This window comes from Chanodichthys erythropterus, chromosome 23 (genome assembly GCF_024489055.1).
Source record: "Chanodichthys erythropterus isolate Z2021 chromosome 23, ASM2448905v1, whole genome shotgun sequence".
NCBI classification, from domain to species: domain Eukaryota; kingdom Metazoa; phylum Chordata; class Actinopteri; order Cypriniformes; family Xenocyprididae; genus Chanodichthys; species Chanodichthys erythropterus.
The window spans coordinates 317,493-334,320 of NC_090243.1; the positions used below are offsets into that span (position 1 = coordinate 317,493).

Consider the following 16,828-nt stretch of genomic DNA (forward strand, 5'->3'; position numbering starts at 1 on the left):
CAAATAGATGTATGAAGTTATTTAATAAACAATAATAATTATAAACATAAAAAAAAAACATGTTATCACACCATTACTTAATTTATTTAGTTAAAAGAATGATTAAATGGATGTTTACATGGTCAACTGTTGGCGATTTCATAGTTTTCCCTCTTCCTATAGGTGCATTTTCATAATGCTTGTCAAAATAAAATGTTAAATATGATTAGTCAGTTTCTGTTAGTCCCATCCACAATGTTATCTTTACAATGCAAGGTTGTAAACCTTGTAATAGTGATTTGCACATTTGTGGAGCTGAATTTGAAAATGGTGAAGCAAATATCAATCAGTTAATATTTTAAAAAGACTAAACTGGATATCCCATGTTCTGCTGCAAGAATTCAAGTCTAGCAATGAATCTGGGTGATTCCTTTAATGCAAACTGAATGAGACATTTGATTATGATGAGTTTGTCTCCGTTTTAACTAGAAGTTCCCTCGTCTCAGACTAATATTGCAAGAGGACATATAAAGGAAAGTATAAACATTTCTCAATGTTTATAGTTAAAAGATTGTAAACATTAATTCATAAAATGTTTATATTGTCATACTTGATAGAAAAAGGAAGAGCCATTTTATCCATTTTTTCATGCACTGTAAAAAAATATGATAAATACCAATCCAGTCAGAGCAGAGCAGGCTCACGGAAAGAAGGGATTTAGGGAAACTGAAGCATCGGTTTGAGAGTCATTGAGAAATGTGGTCATGTGCAATGTATATTATTAGAAAATGGAAGCATTTTTCTTTTTTTTAACTTTGATACTTGTAAACATGCTGTAGGAGATATACAAAACAAAATTAAGAACATTTAAAATAGCATGATAGGGGCACTTTAATAGACAATTGTTGTCATTTAGGAATGAGATTGCATGGGTGTTCTAATTGAGATCTTTTAACGATTTAAATGCTTTTTGTACCTGCATCAGCAGCACCCATGATCCATGACCCATGTCGCCCATGATCTGAAAGTAGACATCTTCAGGGGTAGACAGTAGACTTGTAATCTAATTTGTTAATAAAAAAAAAAGATAAATAAAAATAATAAACAAATAAAAATAAGTAAATAAAACAAAGACTTAGCATTTTGTTTTTAAATCAAGTACATAGTCTACCCCTCATATTTTTGTGTCAATTTTAAATACAACCCACAAAAAATGTAGGAACAAAATATACAAATGTCATATTTAAAATACATTAAAATAAAATAAAATATAAATTTAAATAAAATAAAATAAATGTTGCCAATTAATTAATTAAAAATTTCAAATAGTCATTGTATTTAGGTTGTTTTAAGTGAGCACTGTTTCTTCCCTTACTTCCATACACCCATACCTCAATATTCACTTTCAAATCCTGAGGATGGTAACGGGATGATACTTAAATCCCTTTATGTTAATATTGTGGTTTTATGAGAGCAGGCTTATTAATCCTGCTTTAACTTTATAAGTGCTATTATTCCCTCAATAAGATCACTGGCTATGCAGTATAGGATTAAAGACTTATAACGTAACTGATGCTGTCATTTTTTCATGGATCGAGGAACCTTGAATGCTCTCTATCATGACTGTTTGTGAAGTGTATTCCATAGTGATATGTCAAATACAATCTTTAATCCACACAGTTTTAATTGGTTTTTCCTAGCAGCAGCGCAGCATGCTGGGCCAAGCACCAACCATAGCTCCAGCACTACGGGACATTTGGCGGCAGCTCCATGCTTCCACACTGGAGTTTTTAGAACAGAAAGATTTTAAAACAGCCCAGCATTAGAGCAGCACTCATCAGCAATGGCAAACTGCTAAACTCGGCCAAACCGGAGGAGGCTTACAGTTTGAGCTTAATGACCTGAGTCACAACCGCCCTCGCATGCCAAAATACAAGTGCTCCGTTCCACCAGAACCCACTGATACCATTCATTCTGTCAGAGCAGCTCTTGCAGGCTTTCCCAAGGCCAGCACTCTTTTTACTTTGCAAATTATAGTCTTGAATTTTGTCAAAATGTTGTGTTGTTTTTTAAAGCGCTTTCAACCAGGAATCTGAGAAAGCTGCAAATATCATATGTTGGGCTTGCTTCTCTACACATGTGAGGGATAGTTCACATTATGACTTGTCATTCCAAACTTGTACGACTTTATGTGGAACAAAAAAGGAGACATTTTACATGTTGTTAAGTAGGTTTCTGGACTGTATATACTGGTTCTAACTTAATTGGGATCATCATGGGGCATCAGTAAGAATGCACAAAAGTCCAAAGTCCAATCACTGTTGTTTAAAGGTGCTCTAAGTGATGTCATGCATTTTTAGGCCAAAACATTTGTCACATACAGCAAACATCTCCTCACTATCCGATAGCTGCCTGTCCCCTGAACTCACTGTAAAAAAAACACAGTCTCTGTAGTCGCCACAAGCTCCGAAAACGGCAATAAAAACAAACTGGTGCAGCTTGGACCACAAAACCTAATAAACATGCTCCAGCCAATAACCAACAAGAATGAATTTAAATGCGCGTTCATGACTGTTTCAGGAAGCACGGAGGGGAGGGGGAGGAGGAGGAGGAGGAGGAGGAGGAGGAGGAGGACGGAAGGTCTGGCTAGCCTCTGTTTTGTTTGACAACACTTCGAACGTCAACAGGGGGGTATTCCAGAAAGCAGGGTTAACTTACTGTCACATATACCCTGAACTCTTGGTTGATTAACCCAAACCTTGCTTACTCGAGGTATGCTGGTTCCAAAAATGCGTCCGAGAGTAAGTTCAGCCAACCCAGAGTATGTTCCCGGTTAACACACAAGACATTCTCAACAGAGTGACGAATCGATGATTCACCATGGAAACAGACGCTAAGAAAATGCGCGCCATTCTACTTTATTCTTCTTCTTTTGTTTAATGGCGATTTACATACTTGGTGCACATCACCACCTATTGGTTGGTTTTGCAATCATTTTTTAATCTTAATATTGTTTGATGCTAATTATTTAATATATATCACATATATGATATGTATTTTATTATAGAAATTATAGCATAGAAAATGTCCTGTTATAAAGGATAAAAAGCAGATCCATGTGTGAGATGACAATAAAATAAATTAATATATTAGAATTGAATAAACATTTATATATTGTATAATATAACATTGTGTATATAACTGTAACTATATAACAAATTTAGATACATTAATATAACCATATTGATAATGTAACATGCATCTGATATCCTCTTAAGCTAACTAACCCTTGAACATAACCTGCTCCGGAGCAGGTTATGTTCAGAGAGCAAGTTGCTATGGCTACTTATATACCCTAAAAGTTACCTCCGTTTTTGGAACCGAAAGTTGAGGTTATCCGCTTACTTACTCTTAAACATACCCAGGTATGTCACATAACCTGCTTTCTGGAATACCCCCCAGGAAGTTACATCCACCCAGGATCGCTTAGAGAACCTTTAATTGAAGTTTCAAGCCATCTGACATACTCAATGCAGAGCATTAACAGGTGTATGTGATATTAGGTGTGTGGTTTCTATAATAAAAACAGAAATATAAATAATCAGTTTACAGTAATAATGGTAAACATTTAAATCAACTGAATAAATGTGAGAACACGTGATTATATAAATGTAAACACATAATCGACTATTAATATGCACGTGACCATCGTCTTGTAACTACTTCTCAATCCAGCATAATCTTCACAATCCACATAAATATGGCTTAAATGGCATTTGAACAGTGTAAACGAAGTACAAATATAGAAAATATAATCCGTTTTCATTATTTCACTTATTCAGCACGCATCGGAACACACATGTATAGATAGTAAACACTGTTATAGCGCTAGTCTTAGCTTCAACAGAAAGACACATTCAATATCAAAACGTTTAAACACAGAATACAACATCAATATAAACAAGGTTTAAGACCGTATATATGCAAATTAAACTTACTCTTCAAAGTTACGCATACTCTGGCTTGAATACACACGAACCCTCCACAGCATTAAAGCGGAACATAACAAGTTGCGTCAAACTCTGGGGGTGGGACTAAGTTACGGCTGTCAATAATTCCCAAACCACCAATAAAAAACAACTTACTAAGCCTTTTCAACACGTGCTGGTCATTTTATTTCCCTACAGTTATACTGAATTGCAGCTTTCAAGCAAAAGCACCATAAAGTAATGTTTAATTTAAATGTTTAATTTACTTAATTAAAATAAGCTAAAGCAACACAATTCACTGTTCAATTTCACTATGCAGTTTAGGTAATATGTAAAGTTTACTTTCTATTTGTGTTTGTAGATTTGTGTTGAGAATACATGAATAACTGAAATGAGTCTAGTTCCCAGCATGCTTTGCAGGGGGCTAAATAAGGAGAGTAAATTTTGATATTAACTGTTTATATGTGTTTTTGTACTAAATGATAAATAGAAGGATCTAGTGTTTAAAGTTCAGTTAATGTTGGGATTTTGTGCTGAGGAGTGGGGCTTGTGCCTAGTTTGAGAATGTTACATAAATCAATGCCGTATGTTTTTCACACTAAGAAAAAAAAAATGGTTCTTTTAAGAACCGTTCACTGAAAGGTTCTTTAAGAACCCAAAAATGTTCTTCTCTGGCATAGCTGTGAAAACCAGTATTCCACTTATTTTTTTAAGTGTTGTTTTTTCCTACCAACAATTTAAAAAAAAAGAAAAAAGTGTTCTGTTGCTAGTAGTTAAAGCTGAAGTCCGGCATTTTCTTTGTCGCCACCTCTGTTTGAAACCTGCAATTGCAGTCATTTGCGGAATTATCTGTACGTGCGTTGTGCATCAGCAATGTTTGCTGTCAGTCAGAACACCGGTGTGGATACTGTACTTCAGAATCACATATTCTAGTCTTGAAATATGACCAAAGTAGGAATTTTCATCGGAAAATGTCATCTGAACAAGTAAGTAACATGTATGCCAGTTTTGTTCTGACCAACTGAGGGGGAAAGCATTAGCCTACAATAAATCGCATTGCCAGTGGTGATTAAATCTAATAATTGCTTAGCTCATATCGCATCAAACATGCAAATTATTATTGTTATACTTTGTTCTCAAATTGTTAATGTTAGTGTGTATGAGCGTTACCTGTAGATTTCAATTTCTGTAGCCACTCCACAGTCCAAAGTCTTTTGCATTTTGATTATGGGTGAATCTCCAGTTGTCACTGATGACTGTCATTTGGACCTTTCTGGATTATAATCTGCCATCAAAATGATAAGTTTAATTATTTCAGCTGCTGTGAGAACAGACTATAAATGATCCGCTACAAGCAGCATCCTAACATGATAAAGCCGACTAGCCTCGACTCCTTTCTGTTTACAGGCGTGACGTAATGACACAAAGATGTACTGCTGCATGCTTGAATTTCCTGCGGAAATCCACCAGGTTGCTCTTATTATAAAACATTATTACAATCTTACCGTTGTGAATCGAGCTAAGATAAGGAGATAGTTTTGAACACTGTGCTGGATATGTACTTGCTCAAAAATTGATTTTGGATTATTTTTAACAAAAAAAAAAAAGTTACGGACTGCAGCTTTAACTGCAAGAAACTCAAATTTCAATTAAGGCAGATGTCAAGATTTTTAGGGAATCTTCAATATTCTTTGTCAGTCTTTAAAAATGTACTTTTATATTCCACTGCATAAAGAAAGTCGTACAAGTTTTGAATGACATGAGGGTGAGTAAATAATGACAGAACTGTCACAGTCCCTTTAAATGACATCATCGGTGTCCTCATTGACCCTTACAGCTGCAGTTATGAACTCCTTAAGGTTAAAAAGCAGTGAGTGATGTTATGCAGCAGTGAAAGAGTATGGAGGGTTAGATGACTTTTTCAGAGAAGTGAATTATGGGTTGCACCACTACTTATTCTAGGCTGAGAGGTCATGACCCAGATGGGGTCAGGTAATGGGTCATGTGTCTTCAAGAAAGATCAAGCACTAAACCCTCTAAATCCTGCAAAGCCCTGTAAACTTGCTTCTCTCTGCCCCATTTTAGACCACTGGAGACTGTCCCTGTGGGGTACAAGTCCAACTCTGCCCGCCAGAACAGATTACTTGCAGACAGAGACATAAGGAATGTACACCTCTTCTGGTGTGTGTGTGTGTGTGTGTGTGTGTGTGTGTAGGAAAGAGGCAAGAACAGTGTTAAAAGACTGGTATATGGAAAGAGAGGGAAAGAGAGAGAGAAGGCAGATAGCTTGTGGGCGTTGATACTACCCATGAGGCCATTTAATGGGCAGTTTGGAATGCAGGGAAAAGACTCAGCTGCCCTCTCCATGGAATTCTGTGTCTTTGAAAAAGAGAGAGAGAGAGAGAGAGAGAGAGAGAGAGAGCTTGTGGGAAATCCTTGCCTGACTGCTGCTGTGATGTTGAATGTTGGCCTGTTTTATTTCACAGACTATGGCAAGCACAGAAACAGAGACACTCCATTGCTCTTGTGTGAAGCTGTGAACCAGCACATTTGCCAGGAAGAGGCCAAACCCAGGAGGCTTTGCACATAAAACTCATAAAGAGCTCCCTAAAGCACACGTTAGCACTAACACTGCCTCCCTGCACTACTCGAAGACTAGGCGTGACCAGACTTGTTCCACATATTTATTGCCACTGTCTGTGGGTCTGTCTACCTGTGAGTGTCTCTGTGTTTTTACGTTTGTGTATCTGTAGGTTTGTGTGGCCATGAATTTTCCTATTGCAGTACTAGTTGATATGACCATAACAGATATTAGCATTAGCTAAGCTCAGTGTTACGAATGGGAGGCTCAGGCAGGAGATCCAAGTGCAGCGTTTTATTAAGAATGAGAATGGTCGTACAGGCAGGGTCAATCAGGAACAAACAGGAGCAGCAAAGGACAGGCAGGGTCGTAGTCAGGGTACAGGCGGTAGGTCACAAGGCAGGCAGATATCACTCACAGGTCGGTATACAAAGCAAGGATCAGGACAGGCAGCAACGGATCAAAAACAGGAACAGACAAGGTCGAGAACAGACAGGCAAACAGGGAAGAAACGCTCGGAAATTGTACACTGGGGAAACAATACTTCGCGGTGAGGTGGTGTGTGTGGAAGTCCTTTATAGTCCAGGTAATGAGCTGCAGCTGGGTGTGGTGATCAGTGATTAGTGTGAAGTGTGTGCAGGTGAGTGACAGAGAGGATGATGGGAGATGTAGTCCAGGAACAGTGACAGGAACAGACGGTGATCATGACATAATGCCCCCCTCCCGGAAGGCGCGTCCTCGCGACGTGAAGGAACAGCTAGGGAGGGGGGGGGTGGGTGCATTGGAGGTTTAACGGCAGACGGGGACGGAATCTCCAATGCAGCCCCAGGGATTCAGGCAGCCACGGTGGGTCAGGTGGCTCAGGTGGCCATGGCAGGTCAGATGGCCTGGGCAGCCACAGTAGGTCGGATGGTTCAGGCAACCACAGCCGTTCAGGTGACTCGGACGGCCACGGTAGATCAGGTGGCTCGGGCGACCACGGCAGGTCAGGTGGCTCGGGCAACCACGGCATGTCAGGTGGCTTGGGCAGCCGCCGCAATGAGTCCATGAATGGCCCAAGTGGGCTACAGTCCATAAATGGCCCTGACAACAGTGACTGGGCAGGGTCCCCACCCACTAGCTCCCCACCCCCTGAATGGCGCTGGCAGAGCTGGAAGCTCGGGTGGCGCCGGCAGAGCTGGAAGCTCGGGTGGCGCCGGCAGAGCTGGAAGCTCGGGTGGCGCCGGCAGGGCGAGGAGCTCGGGTGGCGCCGGCAGGGCGAGGAGCTCGGGTGGCGCCGGCAGGGCGAGGAGCTCGGGTGGCGCCGGCAGGGCGAGGAGCTCGGGTGGCGCCGGCAGGGCGAGGAGCTCGGGTGGCGCCGGCAGGGCGAGGAGCTCGGGTGGCGCCGGCAGGGCGAGGAGCTCGGGTGGCGCCGGCAGGGCGAGGAGCTCGGGTGGCGCCGGCAGGGCGAGGAGCTCGGGTGGCGGCGGCAGGGCGAGGAGCTCGGGTGGCGGCGGCAGGGCGAGGAGCTCGGGTGGCGGCGGCAGGGCGAGGAGCTCGGGTGGCGCCGGCAGGGCGAGGAGCTCGGGTGGCGGCGGCAGGGCGAGGAGCTCGGGTGGCGCCGGCAGGGCGAGGAGCTCGGGTGGCGCCGGCAGGGCGAGGAGCACAGGTGGCGCCGGCCGGGCAAGGCGCTTGGGCGGAGCCGGAGAGACCACTGGAATGGTCTCCAGGCCCACAGCGGCCTCTTGAAGGGCATCGGTGTCTTGAGGAGAGGAGGACGCTTTCCTCCTCCTCCTCCTCCTCCTCCTCCTTTTTTTCCGAGGGTGAGTCGATGATTCACCGGTTGGAGCGGGTTTAGGAGCAGACTCACTGGCTGAAGCGGGTTCTGGAGCGGACTTAATGGCTGGAACGTCCCCTACCTCCGTGAGCACCGAAGGGGCGGCCATCTTGCCCGTAGGCACTGGCAAAGCAGCCATCTTGTCCATCGCGTCCAGGGCGCTTGAGAGCGTTGCAACAGGCGAGCTTGAGAGCGTTGCAACAGGCGAGCTTGAGAGCGTTGCAACAGGCGAGCTTGAGAGCGTTGCAACCGGCGAGCTTGAGAGCGTTGCAACCGGCGAGCTTGAGAGCGTAGCAACCGGCGAGCTTGAGAGCGTAGCAACCGGCAGGTTTGAGAGCGAAGCGGCAGACTGGTTTGAGAGCGAAGCGGCAGACTGGCTTGAGAGCGAAGCGGCCGGCGGGCTTGAGTGCGAAGCGGCCGGCGGGCTTGAGTGCGAAGCGGCCGGCGGGCTTGAGTGCGAAGCGGCCGGCGGGCTTGAGTGCGAAGCGGCCGGCGGGCTTGAGTGCGAAGCGGCCGGCGGGCTTGAGTGCGAAGCGGCCGGCGGGCTTGAGTGCGAAGCGGCCGGCGGGCTTGAGTGCGAAGCGGCCACCGGGCTTGAGTGCGAAGCGGCCACCGGGCTTGAGTGCGAAGCGGCCACCGGGCTTGAGTGCGAAGCGGCCACCGGGCTTGAGTGCGAAGCGGCCACCGGGCTTGAGTGCGAAGCGGCCGCGGTGACTTGAGTGCGGAGAGCGAAGTGGCCACCGGGCTTGAGAGCGAAGCGGCCGACGGAGACTTGGGGATGCCAGCTGCTCGGACTGAAATCAACGGTGGATCGGTCACACTGGAACGCAACCCTCTCCGCTCCCGGACTGATCTAGAGACGTGACGTGACTCTGGGCGATCAGCGGCGACGTGACTTTGCTCTGGGCGATCAGCGAAGGCGTGACGTTGCTCTGGGCGATCAGCGAAGGCGTGACGTTGCTCTGGGCGATCAGCGAAGACGTGATGAGGCGTTGTAGCATCCGCCATTTTGGGTGCGCAGTCTGTAGCAGCTGCCATTATGTGGTTCAGCGTGGCATCGCGTTCCTCCGCGACCCCCACAGTAAAAGTTGAACCAACTGTGAGCAGGGAAAAGTCCAGGAATTCCATAAACAATCCTCGGGGACCATTGGCAAGTAAATAGTCCTTTAATGGTTCATTTAATCCATAAATAAAGAAGTCTATGAGGGCATAGTCTGGCAGATCAGATAAATGAGCAAACTCCAGAAACTTTTGAATATGTGCCTCGAGGGTACTGCTACCTTGCTGCAGGTTGATGAGGCACCATGCTGGGTCCATGTTGAAGCTGGTAATGCTCTGAGAAGCTGCTGGATCTTTGTGCGGCGAAGTATTCTGTTACGAATGGGAGGCTCAGGCAGGAGATCCAAGTGCAGCGTTTTATTAAGAATGAGAATGGTCGTACAGGCAGGGTCAATCAGGAACAAACAGGAGCAGCAAAGGACAGGCAGGGTCGTAGTCAGGGTACAGGCGGTAGGTCACAAGGCAGGCAGATATCACTCACAGGTCGGTATACAAAGCAAGGATCAGGACAGGCAGCAACGGATCAAAAACAGGAACAGACAAGGTCGAGAACAGACAGGCAAACAGGGAAGAAACGCTCGGAAATTGTACACTGGGGAAACAATACTTCGCGGTGAGGTGGTGTGTGTGGAAGTCCTTTATAGTCCAGGTAATGAGCTGCAGCTGGGTGTGGTGATCAGTGATTAGTGTGAAGTGTGTGCAGGTGAGTGACAGAGAGGATGATGGGAGATGTAGTCCAGGAACAGTGACAGGAACAGACGGTGATCATGACACTCAGACAACAAGCTTATGCTTTTTTCTCCACTTGTACAATGTTTGTTTGAACAAAAAGCTACTCAGGGCCTGATCTATTCATATTTGAGAGTGTGTATAAAAACTTTGTGTGTTTTTATTACATATTTACAACATATTGTTATCACAGATCCTTATGCATTTAGGCCAGTGGTTCTCAACCACAAACTTCCAAAGAACCTGAAGAAGCTTAAAGCTGCTGTCCACGATTTTTGGCCCTCTAGCGGTTAATAAACAGAATGCACGCGTCTTGCGGAGGAACATTCTAGCCGGAGCTACTTTTCTCCGTGTACAGTGGGTACGGAAAGTATTCAGACCCCCTTAAATTTTTCACTCTTTGTTATATTGCAGCCATTTGCTAAAATCAAGTTATTTTTTTTCCCGCATTAATGTACACACAACACCCTATATTGACAGAAAAACACAGAATTGTTGACATTTTTGCAGATTTATTAAAAAAGAAAAACTGAAATATCACATGGTCCTAAGTATTCAGACCCTTTGCTGTGACACTCATATATTTAACTCAGGTGCTGTCCATTTCTTCTGATCATCCTTGAGATGGTTCTACACCTTCATTTGAGTCCAGCTGTGTTTGATTATACTGATTGGACTTGATTAGGAAAGCCACACACCTGTCTATATAAGACCTTACAGCTCACAGTGCATGTCAGAGCAAATGAGAATCATAAGGTCAAAGGAACTGCCTGAAGAGCTGAACTATGTCTATGGCGAGTCACGCAGTTACTGTGCTACTCTGCAGCGAGTCCTACCAGTCCGGTCCGAATATAAACACTTATTATAAGTGTACCATAATGTTTCAGGATAACATAAAAACACGGTTTGGAAAATGGATTCATGTTGTAAAAGTTGCATACTGCAGCTTTAAACAAATAAAATCATGATGTAAACTGATATTATATTCTTGTTTAATGCCCTTAGCAACTTTTTAAGCATCAGAATTTTCTTTGAAAACATGTATGAGGGAATTTCAAAAGTGTGTTTTCCAGACCTTGAAATTTGTGGAAATTAAAGAAATCCTAAAACATCATGTTTTATAATGATTTGCTAGTTATGTCTAGCTCTAAAATATTTCAGCAGGTAGAAATGCTGAATAATATTCAGTTATTGAAACTTTGGGTAATATGGAGTTTTATTATTTAAATGATTTATAAATATTTCTTTATTTTATTATATTCCCAGTCCCAGTTTTTGAAAATAAAGTTTCAAAATAAGCAGCTTTGTCATTACATCAGAAGTACCAGAAATATCTTTAGGAGCCTTTAAATATTGTCTTTTGAAGAACTGCAGATTTAGACCATAACTGACTGCTAGGGGTGTGATGAGACTGGTATCTCATGAGACGAGACGAGACTCGAGACTGAGTTCCCGAGACGAGACGGGACGAGACAAGATTTTTACACACTATTTTTAAGAAATCCTCAATGGCAAAATACATGACTAGAAAAAATATCCTGCAGGTGTATTTGAAATGTTTTAACTAATCATCTTTGAAATGAATGTCGTTCAGTTCTACTTTCTGAGTATGAATTATCATATGCAGGAAAACACAACAATACTCAAGCACTGTAAAAGGTTTTGCCACTAACTCAACTGACTGACTTCTGTATGATTTCAGTCTCTTCAGACCTTACTGTACATGATTTATGAGCTTCTACAACTTTTGTCCTCCTAACTGAACTCCTTTACACAAACTGATCATAGAAATAAAAATGGTCCCACTTTATATTAAAGGGATAGTTCACCCAAAAATGAAAATTTGATGTTTATCTGCTTACCCCCAGTGCATCCAAGATGTAGAGGACTTTTTTTCTTCAGTCGAACGCAAATTATGATTTTTAACTGCAACCGCTGCTGTCTGTCAGTCAAATAATAGCAGTGATTGGGAACTTGAACAATAAGAGTCGAAAAAACTTCCATATACAAATCCAAATTAAACCCTGCGGCTCGTGACGACACATTGATGTCCTAAGACACAAAACGATCGGTTTGTGCAAGAAACCGAACAGTATTTATATATTTTTTTACCTCTAATACACCACTATGTCTCACTTCGTTCAACTTCCGGTTAGTGAGGTCTGATCGCGCTCTGACAACGGAAGTGATGTCTCGCGCTCATTGAAGTATTGTTACATGTACGGTGTCCTGTGACCTAGTTTTTCCCCAGTCTGTCTTATTAGTTCATTTGATCCACCTGTGTCTTGTTAATTATCCCATCACCTTGTTTAGTTCCTTTGTTAGTCTCTTGTATTTATATCCTGTGTTTGCCCTCACTCATAGTCCGTTCTCGTTTATGTTTACACGTGTGTATGCTGTCCTTACCCTGTTTGGAATTAAAGTATTGTTATAATCGTCTTCTTCGTCTTCGTTGTGCTTGGTACTACAACCACACGTAACAGAAGAACGGACCAAAACAGTTTTTTTTTGCGGCGTTTTGCTCCAGTTTTTATTTTTTGTTTATCCTTCATGGCTCTACCCGCAGTCCAGCTCCTCTGCCTGGAGCAGGGAGACCGCTCGCTGGAACAGCACACCAGTGACTTTCTCCAGCTTGCGTGCCTGACTCACCGTGCCTTGGACCGCTCGCTCAGGCCGGTACGATAGTAAATACAGAGCGAGCGGTCCAAGGCACGCATTCCAGTGGGCGGTCCAACGGAAGACTTCGCCGCATACGTGGAGTGGGTGCTGGTGAACAACAACTCCCAGTTCACCATCGGCCCCGCTGAGGACGACACCAGCACCACTCCACATCCAGAGACCAACCATCCGCCATCGACTACGTGCACGATGGAGAAACGAGAGCCCACCGCAGACCGCGGAGATCAACCTGCCGGGACGATTGAGACCGAACCTGAAGAGAGGACGGAAGGAGTCGTCACCCCGGGATGTGAACCGCTAGGTGTGTCTGACCAGGTGCGTGAGTCCGCTACATTGTGTGCTGTCGAGGGAGTGTTAGTGGAGTTCGAGGGCTGGGAAGAGAGCCCCGACCACAACATCAACACAGCGGATGGCATCGTCATGTCTACAGGAACTTTTCTGGATTTATTGGATGTGTTTGAGGAGGTAAATTTCCCTTGTCTTGTTTCCCCGCTGGTCCCGTCCAGCTCAGAACTGTCTGTCTCCCCGCTGGTCCCGTCCAGCTCAGAACTGTTTGTGTCCCCGCTGGTCCCGTCCAGCTCAGAACTGTCCGTGCCCCTGCTGGTTCTGTCCAGCCCTGTGTTCCCTCCCAACCTCCCTCTCCCGCCTCCTCAAACCATCTCATCTCTGCCTCCTCTGGTACCCTTCAGCCTCTCATCAACTCCATCACGTAAACGCATGGATCCGACTCGACGCTTCAGGCCACCAGTGTCACCGTGGACTGAGGTTCTCCTGGCTCCGCCTCCAGCCTTCGAGTCCAACACTCCACCGCGGCCTGTCGACGCTTCGCCTTCGCCGTGGCTCCTCCCTCCCTCGGCTCCACCGGATACCCTCAGCCTCAAGACTCCACCGGGCTCCCTCGTCCCACAGGCTCCAACTTGGTCAGACGTCGTCCAGCCTGCACCTACGGTTTCGCCTGGCTCCTCCTTCCCCCCATCTCCTCCTTCGTCCTCGGTCGCACCGCCTCCATCTCAGTCTTCAGGTTCCCGGATTCCACCTCGGATGCTCGTCGTCCCGGCTCCAGCTCGGTCTCCAGATCCAGCAGTGTCGGTTGGGCTCTCCGGCATTCCAACTCCACCTGGATCACCATCATCGGTGGCTTCTCCATCGGCCGTCCCCAGGGTGGCGCCTCTCATCTCCCCACGATGGTTCTTCCTATCCTCGACTCCACCCTGGGGCCTCATCATGGTTGGTCTCTGGACCAACATCTGGCTCCTCCTGCTCCAGGCTTCCCCTTGGCTCCTCCCACCCTCCACTCCCCCTTGGACTATTTTGGTTTTCTGTGGACTTGGTTTTTTTTCATCTGCCCTTCGCCCTCCTCCAGAGCCCCCACCCTTCCCTCCTCTGAACTCCATACGGCGCGAGGCCGCGCCTACCCGGAGGGGGGCGATATGTTACATGTACGGTGTCCTGTGACCTAGTTTTTCCCCAGTCTGTCTTATTAGTTCATTTGATCCACCTGTGTCTTGTTAATTATCCCATCACCTTGTTTAGTTCCTTTGTTAGTCTCTTGTATTTATATCCTGTGTTTGCCCTCACTCATCGTCCGTTCTCGTTTATGTTTACACGTGTGTATGCTGTCCTTACCCTGTTTGGAATTAAAGTATTGTTATAATCATCTTCTTCGTCTTCGTTGTGCTTGGTACTACAACCACACGTAACAAGTATATACTGCTTTAATTTTTTTTTTTTTTTTTTTTTTTTTCGCAGGCATGAATTAGTGGTTAGCACACATGCTAACACATTTAGCTCTTTATACTCTATGTTTCAATAAAAGTGGCAAAATTGAAAATTATATTTAATAATAATTCAAAAGAAATAAAGGATTAATATTCATTATTTTTTATTTTTCTCTCATTTAGAGGATGACAGTTCGGGTTCCCCATATCATCGCGAGAGGCGTAATGCCATCAGTGGGCAGACCACGGTTCTGGGCACATCAGGAAAATTGAGTGAGGAGCCATCCACCTCTACAGAAGAGCGCTCCCCATTGGTGAAAAAAGAACTTCACAGTTCTCTGCCCCACCTTGCAGACCACACCCTGCCCTATCGGGGGACGCTGTTCACTATGGACCCTCGCAATGGATACTTGGACCCTCACTATAGTGAGTTACTACTTTTTCATGTTTCAGGACAATCACCCTCTCAATATGCAGCTTTGGTCTTTTTTGTTTGAATCCAATTAGTCTATACTTTTTGGCTATTTATCCTAAAATATGTTAGGCTTATCCTTGAATCCTAAAGGGATAGTCCACCCAAAAAGTGAAATACAAAGCAACATGTTTTAGAGGATGTAATGGCTGCTTTTTTTGCAACAAATAGTAGACATTGACAAAAAAGTTGACTATATATCTTCTATAGACATATAATCAGTTTGTGTGAGGAACAAACTGAAATTTGATTTGTCACTCACTTACTAAACTGCCTTTTGTTTTTTGGTGAACCTATCCCTACAGAAGTTATCTCAGTAATGCATAGGACAGTTACAATGAACTGTGAACACCAAGTCCCTATAGACTGTAGATACTGTCTGTGCATAAAACTCAAGGACAAACATTTAGTGCAGGGCTAGCACACTAACTTTTTCCCCTTTGTGAGGCAAAAGGCAAAGCTGCTAATGGATTGATTGGGTTTGACAGTTGACTATTTGCCCTTTCTTTCTCATTCGCTCTCGCTTGCCTTTTCATTTTTTTCAGAGGGGAAGTTAGTATGGGGGACGTTCTTCTCTGCTCCCTAATTCCCTCATTAGGGGCCGAGTGTAAGCACACAACTCCAGTCTCGCTCATCAGCGGCGTGATCAAAGCGCCACAGAGCGGAGAGCAGTCAAACTCCCCCATGCCTTGTTCTTTTCCATATTCTTGTTCTCTTGTTTTTCTCTGGTCCACCGGACTCCCCCGTCATTTTTATAATCAATAATCATGAGAGACTCTTAGCAAGAGAGCAAGGACATGTGCATGGACAGGATAGAGTGAAGGAGATAAATACAGGGAGAGAGAGACAGATGAGGCTAGTCAAAGCCTTTTAAGAGGTTAATATTGCAGACCACCATTGCCTAGTTGTCACCTATGGATGAGGATTCGATGTGATGGCTCATTTACCTTCGCTAAATTGGTCTTGAATTGGGTTTGACAGTGTAGTTTTAATCCATAGCACCTTAGCATTAAATGCCCTTTACCTTTGTTCTCTCTCACAAAACCATTTACCACTGTATCACTGTTCGTTTAGGCCTCTTCATTAGCAGCCGAGTGCTTTGTTGGTCTAGTTTTGATCCATCCGTCTTAATGCACAAGGGTCAACTACAATCTGACCAGTCAGATCCCTCACATATTGACTAATACAGGCCTGACCACCTCAGCAATTCTGCCACTCTCTGTGTACAGAGAAACTGAGAGAAATAGGCAGAAAGAGAGAGTTTTAATGGGGTGAGGCAGTATCAGAGGAAGGGGAAGGTGTGGATAGTATACAGTAAGGACCTCTAAGAAATCTTCACTCTGTTCCTACGATGAGGCAGCATTGGTTGGGGTCAGTGCTAACTTAAAGAGAGAGAAAGTAACTTAAAGCGGAACTCAGCAAGATTTGCGAAGCTCCCCCTACAGGTTCCTTCAGTGAATCCCAATGTTGTAAATACTCCAAGCGCAGCTCTGGACTACAACAAGAAATCTCGATGGAGATGGGTAATTTTTCGAAATTGTCTTATAAAGTCATAATATATACATTGTTTTTGAATTACCGTAAAGCATTTTGTCACTCTTGCTTGAACGTGAACATGAGGCGAGATTGTGTTGGGTCGGCGCAGCTCAACTTGCAAGTGCTGTTTTCTGGCGTAGACGTGCCAGAGAGGGTTAGTGCACGCCTCAAACACACCACTACAAGTCAATTAACCATCGTAAGGACCATTCGAAAAAACTAGTATATAAAATGTAATTATATATATATTTAAAATTTAAAAAAAAAAAA

At 44.3% G+C, this 16,828-nt stretch overlaps 1 protein-coding gene across 1 annotated transcript in view; it reads left to right on the forward strand.

Moving 5' to 3' along the window:
• Nucleotides 1-16,828, forward strand: part of gli3 (GLI family zinc finger 3) — a 215,250-nt gene that overhangs the window by 78,993 nt on the left and 119,429 nt on the right. Inside the window, exon 3 of the mRNA XM_067377454.1 lies at nt 14,734-14,976. Coding sequence (XP_067233555.1) covers nt 14,734-14,976 — 243 coding nt within the window. The remainder of the gene's footprint in view (nt 1-14,733; nt 14,977-16,828) is intronic.